Raw genomic sequence first — 13,235 nt, 5'->3', positions numbered from 1 at the left:
GAGAGAGAGAGAGAGAGAGAGAGAGAGAGAGAGAGAGAGAGAGAGAGAAATTGCAGGCATGTGGACCTTCAATCTCTCTGGGTTGGTTCTTCCACCTTGTTCCTGAGGTAGGGTCAATCTTGGTTGTGTCACTGGGCTATGAACTCTGGGCTGACTTGACTGTAAGGTTCTGGCTTACTGTGCCATCTCTGACTCCCAGATCACAGCAGGAGTGCTGGAATTACAGATGCACCCCACTGCATCCAGCTTTATAATGGGTTCTGGGACTGAACTCCGGTCTTCAGACTTGCACCCTCAGAACCATCTCACCACCGGCCCCTCCAGAGAGATTCGCATCCACAGCTAGGGGGGAAATTGCCAATGTTTAAAATGTTATATGTAAATATACTTTTTTTTTCTCTCTCATATGCAGAATCTAGATTTAACTCTATGTTTGTGATGAGAAATAGCCTTTTTAAGGGGGGGAAGGAAACTGGGAGAGGAAGCAAGAAAAGTTACTGGAGTAAACGAACCAAGTATGAAAGCAGCACCATGAGTCCCATTAGCTCAATAAAAAGGGGGTTGCTGACCAGATGTGATGGCACACGCCTTTAATTCCAGGACTCAGGAGGCTGAGGCAGGTGGATCTCTGTGAGTTCGAGACCATCCTGGTCTACCAAGCAAATTCCAGGACAGCCAGGACTACATAGAGACCACGTGGGGAGGTGGGGTAGGGTGGGAGCAGGGGTGGGGCGAGTGGGGGTGGAGTTAGGGGAGTGAGGGTGAAAGAAAGAGAAGAAAGTATTCCTTGGGCAGCCTTCCACCACCTACCATGTACCAAACTGTATTTCGTAAAGTTAGAATAAGTTCTTATGTACAGTTGGGCACTTGCAAGTTATTTGTTTTAGGAACATGCGAATCAATTAACAACGTGGACTATAACGAACACATTTTAACACAGCTAACCACACAATACAAGTTGAGTCAGACTTCCTCCTGGTTTCCATGTTATGAGGCTGGCCTGGTGTCTGTGGGTGAGGCTTCCCTTTTGGTAGCCACCCTTCGTGCTGCGGTTTCCTCTAGAGCGGTGGTTCTCAACCTATGGGTTGCGACCCCTTTGGCAAACCTCTTTCTCCAAAAATATTTACATTACGATTCAAAACCGTGGCAAAGTGACAGTTAGGAAGGTGCAACAAAAATAATATTATGATTGGGTGTCACCACAACATGAGGAACTGTGCTAAAGGGTTGTAACATTAGGAAGGTTGAGAACCACTGTCCTAGAGTCTTGGCCCAGACTCCAGGTAGCTACTTGTCCATGACTCAGTATGGACCTTCATTCCCTCTCGGTGATGGAGACGCCCGTGGGATAGTGCCGTCCCTTGGGGTGACTCAGATGAGAAAAGCAGTGATCTGAGATGTTGGAATGCAAAAGAAGAGAGGAACTCGGGTACAGCCTACAGATGTGCCAGGTTCATCTGCAAGATGGCCAAATGGCCCACTCTAGTGTCAGGGATTGGCTGTCCCCCCCCCCCCATTCCCCTTTAAAACCCTGAGAAATTCTGTGCAGTGTTAAACAGGACAGTGTCTCTTATACATCTGTATTATCCCAAATAAATCAAGAGGACTTTAAACAAGGGGGTGGGGGTGAAGCGTGACTCCCCAGCCGACGTGGATGGAAAGAGTTATCTTAGGGCGGAGAAGCTGTTCTTTCCTTCCCTGTGCTCCTGGGAGCGGTTTCCTGGATGCCGGTCCTAAATTTTGCATCTTGTTTTCAACACTTTTTAAATTAATTGTCGTTTAGTTTTGAAACGTTTCTGCACTTGTCCTTCTCCCAAGTTTCTCGGACAATGAGGAGATCAGGGATGAAACACACAGGGCCCCTGTAATTCACTGGTCCTGGAGAAGATGAATGCAGTCCGACAGAACCATGCTCCGTCTGTTTCCGTACCAGACACGAATGCCTTAAGTGCACTCAGCTTTGTCCTTCAGAGTAACGGGGTCTTCTGGAGGGTCTGGGTGGGGTGGCTAGAACTGGAAACTGCAGGTTACTCATGCTGCTATGGGTTCAGTGTGGGACTGTGGAACTCCCACCCAGGAGTCATGGTAAGTGACAGCAATTAAAACACCCACGTGAGACACAGTGGGCAGAGATCCTCCTCCAAATGGAGGAAGCCCAGAGCTAACCATTGTAAACCTACATTCCGTCTGTGTTCATCCATGATGGCCAGGGCTGGAAAGATGGCTCTGCAGGTAAATGCCCTTGCAGGGGATCTAAGTTCGATCCCAGGAGCCCGTGTCAAGGAATGAGGACAGAGCAGACAGACTCCACGTGTTTACACACAGGCTCTACCCATGTTAAATCTGACTTGACTAGCTTATTTTCTACTGTGCCTCTAACTTGGCACAGCTCTGAGAAACATCCCATGGCACAGCCATCTGGGTTGAATAAAAGAGGGAGGGTTTTTTTTTTGTTGGTTTTTAAATTTTTTTTTTTTTCCAATTTGATTTCTCACATTTTGTTCCTCTTTGTTTTAAAAGGGGAGAAAATTGTTGTGAAATAACCAAATTATTGCATAATTGTTCACGAAACAGAAGAGATCTTTTTCAGCTCTCTGCTGTTTCTAAGGAACCCTCATCTGAGAATTTCTCCATATCCCCCCTCCCTTTTCACCCCCCCAGTCCTCCCCCCCCAGTCCTCAGTGTCCACAAGCGCTCTGGGAGAAGTGACTCAAACGAGCAGCTAATAACGGCCAGAAAATAAAGTTCTCTTTGGGTGGTCTGAAATCCAGCAGTGTTTATTTCTTTTCAGATTCACCAAAGTTTGGGGGTTTTGTTTGTTGTTTTGGTTTTTTTGGGTTGTTTTTTCTTTTAACCCTTTCTTTTTTCCCCATTGGAACATATTTTAGCATTTAAAATCTGAGTTTTACTTCATGTTTCTAATTGAAATCATTAGGCATAAATGAGAAGGGTTGGTTTGGGGGGGGTTGTTTTTGTTTTTGTTTTTAAGACCAGCATTAGTAGCTTTTTAAGCCAGTGAATCTGTAGTTGCAGAATTTCTTAATGTCTTGATAATGTGGAATATAATTGACAAAATAATTCTTTTTTTTTTCCTATGCTGTAGACTGCCACCTGCGGCTCATAGTTACTTGTTTAAGTATTATCAGTTAAGACCTGACTTTCTTTTTCACTTTGGTTATGGTTATTATTGTGTGTGCACGCTTGATGTGTGTATGTGTGGACACATATGTGCCTCGGTCAGCATGTGGCAGTCATAGGGCAACTTCATGAAGTTTGTCCTCTCTGTCCACCATCATATGGCTGCCAAGGATAGACCTCGGGTCACTGGGCTTGCCCTCCAAGGCAGGGGCTTTACTGACTAGACACTTCCGTTCTCGCCGGACACCAGACCTTACATTTTAAGATAGAACCCAGGCTGGTGACTCCCATAATCCCAGTGCTCAGAAGGGCTGCCACTACTCCTTGGCTACAACCGTAGTTGAGGCCCATGCCGGCCTGGCCTATAGCTCTTCCCCCAGAAAGCAGAAATTGTTGAGTAGAATTGTTCTGTGCCCGCTTCACCAGGCACAGGGTCCTGGGAACGTGGTGGACGGGACAGGCTTCATCACTCCCTCCTGTTTCAGTGAAATGGCTGAGGCAGGTGTTATATAAGCCAACTACAGTGCACAAATTTATGTATGACCTTTGCGGGGGGGTGGGGGTGGGGGGAGGGGAGAGCCAATAACTAGGAGAGCCTTTCACTGTCATTCAGACGAAACAGTGCATAACTCATAGTCTATAAGGATTTTAGTAGTTATATGTGGATTAAACTCTCTAGTCTAATTATATATCTTCTTCTATTCATACCCTACCATGAGAGTTCCCTTGGCGCTGGAGAACCTTGTGATAACAGCTTGTGACTCTTTCACGTCAATGTCTTTGTGCACAATAGACCCGGGGTAATATTTGTCAAATCAACTTAGCAGCTCCATTTTTTTTTTTTCTAATCACACACTGTAAGTTAGTACAGTTGTATCACTGAACACATTATCATCGTTGCTATTATGATACCACTCAAGTAATGATGTAACAAGAACAAGTTATATAAAGGAACAATACAGGGGAAAAGAAAACATGTCTTAGTTAACGCATGCCCATTATCCATGGCTCTTAAAACACACAGCATGTGAGGTGATCTCTCCCTGACCCTCACCACACCTCACCTACGCTCCTACCCCCTGCCCTGCCCCCACCCTCACCTCAAGCTCACCCTCAACCCCCACCCACACTTCTACCCCCAACTCCACCCCCCCCCCATGTTTTTGGGCTGTGTCCTGATAGTCCTGCTTCCAGTTTCTGCAATGGGACTTGGGAGGGGGGTTTCACAGTAACGGGGCTTCCAGTGCTCTGTTTGTTTATCCTGGGGTCTTCATAAAAATGTTTTTTGTTTGTTTTTTTTTTCCTGAGGATGTAGAGCATAAAAACTTCTTTTGTTGAAAAATGTTAAAAGACCCATGAAATGGACCGACTTCTCTTTCAGCATCAGGATCATGTAAATGAGTTCTCATTAAATGGAGCGTGGTCTCCTGATAGTACATTTCGCCTCTGGGCGTGTACATTTTACTGTATTGCTCTGGCTTTAAATGTCCTCTAATCCCTCCGGGAGAGGGAGGCTAAGCACTCCATCACATGACTGTCTGGATTTTTGAAATGCTGAGGCTTATCAAAACCTTATGGATTTGGAGCAATAATAAAGCGAGTGCTGGCTCGCTGTCAGGGAACGTCTGCCCGTGTACTGTGTCACCGGAATGTCACTTTAGGTGCTGTGGTTTCATATCACAGATGACTCTCTAATCTTTAGAAGAACTTGCCTAATTAGGGGGTTTATTGCCTTGGCAAGTGAATTTCTTTTGACATCTGAATGATGCTGAGGTTGTGTACCGGCTGAGGACGTAGCTCAGAGGTACATCCAGAGGAAGAGAGAGCGAGAGACCAAAATGTCTGGATTAAATACAGCAGAAGGAGCCTCTGGGGAAAGGGCAGCTGAGCCCCTGGGCTGGAAAATTTAGGGGTGGGGGTGGGGTGTGCCAGGTAGGGAGTGAGGAGTGCTGGGAGAACTTGGCAGCTTGGTCTGATTTGGTGTGTAAAATATGCACCTCAGTCCCTTGTCCCAGGGTCCAAAACCAACCACTTTTTAAAAAGATAGGGTGTCTGTCTCTCTTTCTCTGTCTCTGTCTCTCTCTGTGTCTCTCTCTCTCTGTTTCTGTGTGTGTGTGTTTGTGGGTCTGTGTCAGTGTCTGTGTCTGTGTCTGTCTCATTCTTTCTGAACCCACAGCTAGCCAATTCAGCCAGGCTGGCTAGCCAGCCCAAAGAACTGATGTCTCTGCTCTCCCCGGTCTCTACAATTGCAGACCCACATCTGCACACCTGGCTTGTTTGTTTGTTTGTTTGTTTTTATGCGTATCAGTATTTTGCCTGCGCATATGTTTGTTTGTGTATCACATTCGTGCAGGCCAGAAGATAGTGTTGGACCTCCTAGAACTAGACTCATAGACAGTTGTAAGCTACCACGTGAGTGCTGGGAATTGAACTCCAGTCCTCTTAACTGCTGGATCATCTCTCTAGCCCCCCAACCTGGCCTCTGTATGTGGGTGCTGGTGATCCAAACCCAAGTCCTCATCCTTACATGTCGAGAGCACTTTACCAACAGAGCCGTCTCCCACAGCCCCTTGGTAAAACCACTAAGTATCTGATTTTGTCACAGGCGTGTAGGTGCCCTCCCCAGGAAAGCAGAGTGGGGCACAGATCAGCACCATGGCGGTGTTAACTTGGCCTTTAACCTTTGGGTGCCCCGCCAGCCTTTCAGAATAGATTTACTTGCAGCTTTTTGCAAGGCTCGACGATTTATCTGATTTTTTTTCCCTCTAGTGAAGATGATGAGGGAGGGGAGAGATATTGCTTAACCTCACATACACTGGCAACACACAAAGGAGAGTTAACACTCTCAGTCAGAAGCTACTCCTCCTGGGGGATCACAATCATCATGTGGAATCGTTTTCCTCTTGTTCTGTCTCAGTCCGCTGTGTGAAAATGTCATGGTTCCTACCCTCCCCTTGCTCCCCAGATACTTAGTCCCTGAGGAGATCTTAGCTGGAGCCCCTGAAGACAGTTCTCCGTGTCTCCATCACTGCCAGTCATTAGCTGTGCCCCAGCTAGCCCATAATAGGCCCTGGTGGGTACATAGCTAATTCTAGAACCATTGCTCTGATGGCCCCAGCCTCAGTTCCTGAAGATTAGAGTGGGGCCTCACCTGTGGGCTAAGGCGCTTTGATTGCGACTACAGCAAAGAATGTGGTGACAGGGGGATGAGGGGATTTATTCTGTCCTGTGCCAGAGAGGAATCTTTACCCCAACAGATCTTGAGCTGTGCTCACCGTCAACACATAGCTTCCAAGACTACTGTGCTCCCTGCTAGCCAGCAGGAAGAGGAAAAGCCCAGAGGTACACACCAGCCGCTCCAGGTCACACTGTGTGCTTGAGAACGGAACATTCAGCCCCCTAAGCCTGCAAGGGGAGCTGAGGAGTGGGGTGCTCAGGCTTCTTGTGCCTCTCCTCCGTTGCCCTAGACCCCTCGCCGCACCCGTGTTCTAACGTCAAGCAGCCGAAGGCGTCATTGGTCAGTCAGACCCGGATTTCCCTAATCGGCACCTTTCCCTACCCATAAAAGCAACTTTTTGAGGGCAGCTGGTGGCGCACGCCTTTAATCCCAGTGCTCAGGAGGCAGAGGCAGGCAAATCTCTGAGTTCAAGGCCAGCCTGGTCTGCAGAGTGAGTTCCAATACAGCGAGGACTACACAGAGAAACCCTGTCTCAAAAACAAAAACAACAGAAGAAAACCTTTTCTAGATCATTCTTGTTCTTCCCAAAGTCATGCTTGGCTGCTCTTAACACGTGACCACTCTCCTGCCCCAGAGCAGGGACAGAAGTGACCACCCCCTTTCAGGCCTCTTTCCTGTTTCCCCACATCAAGGCCTCTTCCCCACATGAGCAAGTTTTTTCCTTCCTCTTCCCTTTGTCCTGGAAGAGGATGCTCCTTCCTTGGAGGCTTTCTTCCTCTCACCTAGATTCCTTAGGTGGTTCTTATCCATCTCATCTGATACTGATATTCTCATAATTTCAGTAGCAATGTCATCTCGTGAGAATATTAAAAACCCGTGGGCGGAAGCTGCCAGCTGCGCCTCTCGTCTTCACTGAAGTTTCATTTCTTTGTGTGGATACGCCTGTGCTTGTTCCTGTGTGTGCTGCAGAGCACACATAGAGGTCAGAGGACAGCTTGCAGGAAGGAGTGTCTCTCCTACCCCTGTGGGTGCTGGAGTGGAAGTCAAGAGGTTGTCAGGCTTGGTGACAAGCTCCTTTATCTCCTGAGCCAGATCTGGCCAGTCCATCCTTGTGTCTTTTTTCCATGCACTGGATACAGTTGTATCAGTTCATGTCATTGCTAATGATGGCATCTCTGTCCTTAAGAATTAACTGTATTATGTTTTATATGAAAGATGGGTCAAAGGTGCATGAGTGCACATTCGCATGAGTGTGTGTGTGTGTGTGTGTGTGTGTGTGTGTGTGTGTGTGGTGTTCAACTTAGGGCTAAGGTGTGCATATTGCCTTGTTGAAGACGTATTTCTTAGGAAGAAGCACTTAATGTCTTTTGTGGCCATTAAGTGGGCTACCTTGAAATGCTTGTGGAGCTGGGCGCAGTAACACACCCCTATAACGCCAGCACTTGGAGGGGGATCAACAGTTCAGGATCCTGCAGCGAAGAGGAAGGGGAGGAAGGACTTGCATCCTTTTAGACATTATGAGTAGTCTGGACATGACTTCACGTCAACAGGAGGATGGATGCGTCATGGTTATCTGCAAATACTAAGGCGCTTATAGGTGAGACTTCAGTGAGAGTGACAGCACCCTCTGGTCCCGCAGGGGTTGAGGGACATGCGGAGGACCGTCCAAGTGACCGTTTTCACAGAACTTACTAATATAAGCACTAACGCTGTGCTTTGTTATCAGTGTGAAAACTATCTTAGGTCTTTGTCTTCTATTTTGTCCTTCGGTGCATTTTTATGAGCTGCCCCCCCACCACCCCCCTTTTTTTTTTTTAACCTTGACTTTTGGCATTTCCTCTGGGAAAAACCTTAAACAGAGGCTGGGTGGCCTTGAGGTGCAGTTTTCATAAGGCTTTGCTGAATAATTGTCCCGTGTAAAATCCCAGCTAGATCGGACAGCGCATCGCCGAGGTGGGCTTTCTCTGTGGCTGCTCCCCCAAACACCACACGCCCACCGATTGACATTTAATCATTGCCCAAGCTCAGTGACACGCAAGGTCCATATTTCTGATAAGAATTAAATCCCCTTACATTCTAGGGAGCAGATAGTCAAGGAATTCCTTCACAAAAGACAAAGTCATACCATAGGTTTTGTTTATATCAAATTATACCCAGTGCCAGACATACCTGTAATCTCAGAAAGCTGAAGCGGGAGGATTGTCACACGTATGAAGCCAACTTTGGCTACAAAGCAAGATCTGTCTAGGGAAAAAAAAATTATAATAAAATACGGGCTAGAGAGATGGCTCAACGGTTAAGAGCACTGACTGCTCTTCTGAAAGTCCTGAGTTCAAATCCCAGCAACCGACAGCATGGTGGCTCACAACCATCTGTAATGAGATCTGATGCCCTCTTCTAGGGTGTCTGAAGACAGCTACAGTGTACTTATATATAATAAATAAATATATCTTTAATAATAATAATAATAATATACAGTCAGTACCACAGGGAAAATGTGTAGAATAGACTGTTGATGTAGTTTGGTGATGGTTTAGTTTAATTTCAAAAGAATACCTTCTTTTCTACCTCTTGAAAAAGAAAAGAGACAATAGAGCTGGAGAGCTGACCCAGCGAATAAGAGAAGAGCACTTGCTGCACTTGGATAGGACTCAGTTCCTACTACCCATGTGGCAGTTCACAACCACCTGTCCCTCCAGTTCCAGAGGGACTGTCAAGGAGTCTGCAGAGCTGGGGAGTATCCGGGCTTAGACATCCTAGACAGGTCCTCCACCACTCACTACAGACAGCCCCAGCCTTGAGTTACACGTTGTTGACGTTGTCCGTGAGATAGTGAGACAAACATCTATCTCAGAACTGAGTAGTTAACAAGCGCATATCAGAACAGGGCCCCATGCCCCGTGGCACATATGAAAATGCCACAAACCCACACAAGTTAGGTGTGTGCTAACTTTAAGTAAGAATGTTTTTTCTTAGCTGCTTCTCTGGGCATTGGCATGGACCAGACTGAAGGAAGCAATGGGTTTGACTGGGCTCCTCCAATTTTCCCTCTGTGTAAGGTACAGCTCTCTAGTCCATCCCAGAGTCAGCCAGCCTGGATCCACTCCCTGTCAAAGAGAAAACCCTTTTACCTCTCTGTCACTTACCCAGGACAGAAGCAATTGCATTCTGTAATAATATAGGGGTCAAAGGCACTATTGCTATATAGCAGTCCCAAGTCCAGCGGCTGCTGTGGGGTTGTATGTTTGCTTATATTGTTGAACAGGGAACCAAGCAGCCAACCAAACAAACAAAAAACCTGAACTTACTTGAAAATGTATCTGCTGGTATTGAAAAATAAGTATGCATCTAAGTGATTGAGTTTAAGAATAACTAATGTGGCAGCTGCCTATGAAAGTGTGTAGTGCCAAGCCACAGCGGAGAGCGAGGGACTAGTTAGCGTGCCCTCAGTCAGCAGGTAGGAAATCAAAAATTCCCAAACTGCTGCTGTACCTTGGATTCTCACACTGCATGACTGATTTTATGGATTTCTCGGTAATGGAAGTAACCATCTTTGATCTTTGATCTGTGAACAATTTCTGTCCGTGGAAAAATAAAGAATACAAATATTTGTTTGTTTGAGGCAAGGTCTCACTGTGTGGCTCTAGCTGGTGTGGCGCTCGCTATGTAAACCAGGTTGTCCTAGAACTCAGATCCACCTGCCTCTACCTCCCAGGTACTAGGATTAAAGATGTACATCATCACACCTAGAATAATGCAAATATTTAAAGACCAATGAGCATTACATGTCATGTGTCTTGGACCATTTTATAAATGTACACATTAAGTAGTTCTCTGGTTACTTAGTTACATTGTATCAGGCCTCAGAGATTTGCTCTTGTCTCTGTATCCTAGATACTTGGTGTCATCAGGCCACACTCATACATAAAACCAGTTAAAAACTGAACCACGATCCTCTGTACTAGACCCCAATATATTATAAATCCAGAGGTGTGCTGGGATTAAAGGTGTGGGCTACCACGCCTGGCTCATCCTAGCCAATTCTTTCATGGGTGCCTTTATGACTTCCAGGTCCGCTGGATGATGTACTGGATAGTCTTTGCCCTCTACACTGTCATGGAAACAGTGGCCGATCAGACACTTGCATGGTAAGTTCAGCTCCAAGGGACGCAGGTGCTTTCCGGTGTCCCGAGTTCTTATCCCATTCTTGCCCCACCCCCACCCCCGTGAAAAACAGAGGAAGCAATTTAATTCCCCAGCATCTTTTTCTTCCTCGGTTTTCCCCGTGACAAAAGCGCTTTCTGTGGAGCACGTCCTCTCAAAAGGCAGCTCACTGTGCTAATCCCTGCCCACCTCCCACTCCCACCAGAGTCTTAAAATAGAGAACCTGGCTGTCATCATCCGCTTTCCACACTCATGACTTCAGACTGTTTTTCTCAAGGGCTTCCGCAATGATTCTCCTTCCAATCCGCAGCATCTGGTCATAGCCCTCGCTCCAGGCCCAGCCCTAGAGCTCTGAGGCACGAACATCGAGACGTCACATCAGCAGCCACGGGGACTCCTACCCACTCGGCAGCAGTGCCCTGGCGGCTCTATCCAAGCAACAGGAGGCATAATTACAACATGTTCCTTCCCTCATTGAGTTCACAGTTTATACAGGACCCATTCTTAAGGACTCCATTCTCCTCACGTGGTGTTTCCCAGTACCTTTACATCCAGCCATGCCAGTGGAAAAGTCTCTGTAACCTGACTATGACTACTTTGTGGGTTCTTCTTTCCTCCACCCTTCCAGCCCCCTACCCTAACACTAGATAGGAGAGAAAGGGGGGGAGGGAAAGAGGGGCAATGTTATTGTTAGACTACTTCCTGGTGATTAGAAGTGTTGAGTTCCCTGGGGCAAGTTTGATCTTTGTCATCCCAATATCTAATTTCTTCTTTCTTCTTCTTTCACACGACTACTTAAAAAACTGAGACTAACAGCAGCCAACCAACAGCCCCCACCCCTCTTGGGACCCTACATTTGTCCACCCTCTGAAAAGTCCCCAGAAATCCAAACGTCACACAATCGCAAAACCCGCCCCTGCTAGAGTTTTGGGCCAAGTCATAGTCGGCTGCTGTGGACAGTCTGAAGTAACCCCATTATCTCACACCTGGGATTAAAATAAACATATTTTCTCATAACTTCTCACTACAAGTCTCCTTTTTAAAAATTAAAACCGGAAACTTTGCCTGTGTTTCCAATTCCCATGCATCATAGACTGGAACTGAAATTAACCAAGCTATCTTTTCTTTACCTGGGCAAATGGAGAGAGAGAGGGGGGGGGGATAAGTGATGCATAGATGATACATTGATAGATGAATGGACAGATGATAGATAGATAGATAGATAGATAGATAGATAGATAGATAGATAGATAGATAGATAGATAATCAGACTGCAGTACCTATACATAATCACTTGAACTCAGTGGTCCCTTTCTGTTCCTTCCTGTATCTGTTTTACACCATTTCTGGTCTCATTCTCTTAGAACATTCCATCATATTGTCACATAGAGGAAAAGTATACATCATCAGACTTCAATAGTCTTTTTTTTTTTCTGAGACAAGGTCTCCTGGAATTGCTGGGGTAGCCTTGAAATCACAGAGCTGTGCCTGCATCTGACTCCTGAATGCTGAGATAAAATGCAGGGCTCATCACACCTGGCCAGACTTAAACGTTCTTAACCTGTCCTCGTGTATGAGTTAGTGCTAAGCAATCTCCCCCCTCCCTCTCCCCCTTCCCCCTCCCTGTCTCCCTCTCCCTGCCTCCTCCTCTCCCCTCCCCCACCCCTCCCCCAGGACTCCCTACATGCTTAGCACATACTCAGAGCCTGACTTCACCCTCCTCTGTTTTTCTTTTCTCATTTGAAATGTTCTCCTTGAGGCTGGAGAAATGGCTCCATTCTCTGTGATTTCAATTCTAGGGGACCTGATGTATGTACAGGCAGGCGCTAGTTCACTCACGTGCGCGCGCGCGCGCGCGCGCACACACACACACACACACACACACACACACACACACACACACCATACACATAAATGTTTCCCTCCTTCCATCCCTATTCCTTTCTTTGTTGATTTTGGAGTAGAGGGAGAAGAATTGCTGGGCGTGTTGGCGCACGCCTTTAATCCCAGCACTCGGGAGGCAGAGGCAGGCGGATTTCTGAGTTCGAGGCCAGCCTGATCTACAAAGTGAGTTCTAGGACAGGAAACCCTGTCTCAAAAAAACCAAAAANAAACAAAAAAAAAAAAAGGAGGAGGATTTTCTCTCGGTTGTTAACGGACAGACCAAAGACTCAAGCATTCCAGAGATCTCAATTTTAAAGTCCTTCCTTCCTTCCTTCCTTCCTTCCATCCATCTTTCTTTCCCTCCCTCCCTCCCTCCTTCCTTCCGTCCATCCGTCCATCCTTCCTTCCCCTCTTTATTTATTCATCTATTTTGAGACATGATCTCATATGGCCAAGTCTTACCTTGAACCCCTGATCTTGCTACCTCCACCTTCTTTAAGTGCTAGGATTACAGACACGTGCCACTATGCGTGTTAGTTTGTTAGCACATTGCTAGGTATCAGATTTTCAAATGTTAGTAGGCAAACCCTTTACCAACTGAGCTATATCCCCACACAGCCCAGACAGTTTTTTTTTTAAGACTTCTATTTTTATTTTCTAATTTCAAATATAGCTTATGTTCATTATTGGAAAATATAGAAAGTGTTGGATGTTAAAAGCAGGGCTAACCAGACAGTTTATTCTGGCCAGATGCCTTCCACGCATGTCTTACAACCAGAGTTCGATCTGGATGGAGAGAGCCGACTCCTGAAAGTTGTCCTCTGATCTCCACGCATGTGCCATGGGGGTTCACACCCTGCCATACGTCATA

At 46.5% G+C, this 13,235-nt stretch overlaps 1 protein-coding gene across 1 annotated transcript in view; it reads left to right on the top strand.

Annotated features, from left to right (window-relative positions):
• Positions 1–13,235, top strand: part of Reep3 (receptor accessory protein 3) — an 88,154-nt gene that overhangs the window by 47,843 nt on the left and 27,076 nt on the right. Inside the window, exon 3 of the mRNA XM_029542388.1 lies at positions 10,388–10,464. Coding sequence (XP_029398248.1) covers positions 10,388–10,464 — 77 coding nt within the window. The remainder of the gene's footprint in view (positions 1–10,387; positions 10,465–13,235) is intronic.

Source organism: Mus pahari, chromosome 9 (genome assembly GCF_900095145.1).
Source record: "Mus pahari chromosome 9, PAHARI_EIJ_v1.1, whole genome shotgun sequence".
Classification (NCBI taxonomy): domain Eukaryota; kingdom Metazoa; phylum Chordata; class Mammalia; order Rodentia; family Muridae; genus Mus; species Mus pahari.
The sequence above is the reverse complement of the archived record's forward strand: the minus strand, read 5'-3'. Positions and strand labels throughout refer to the sequence as shown.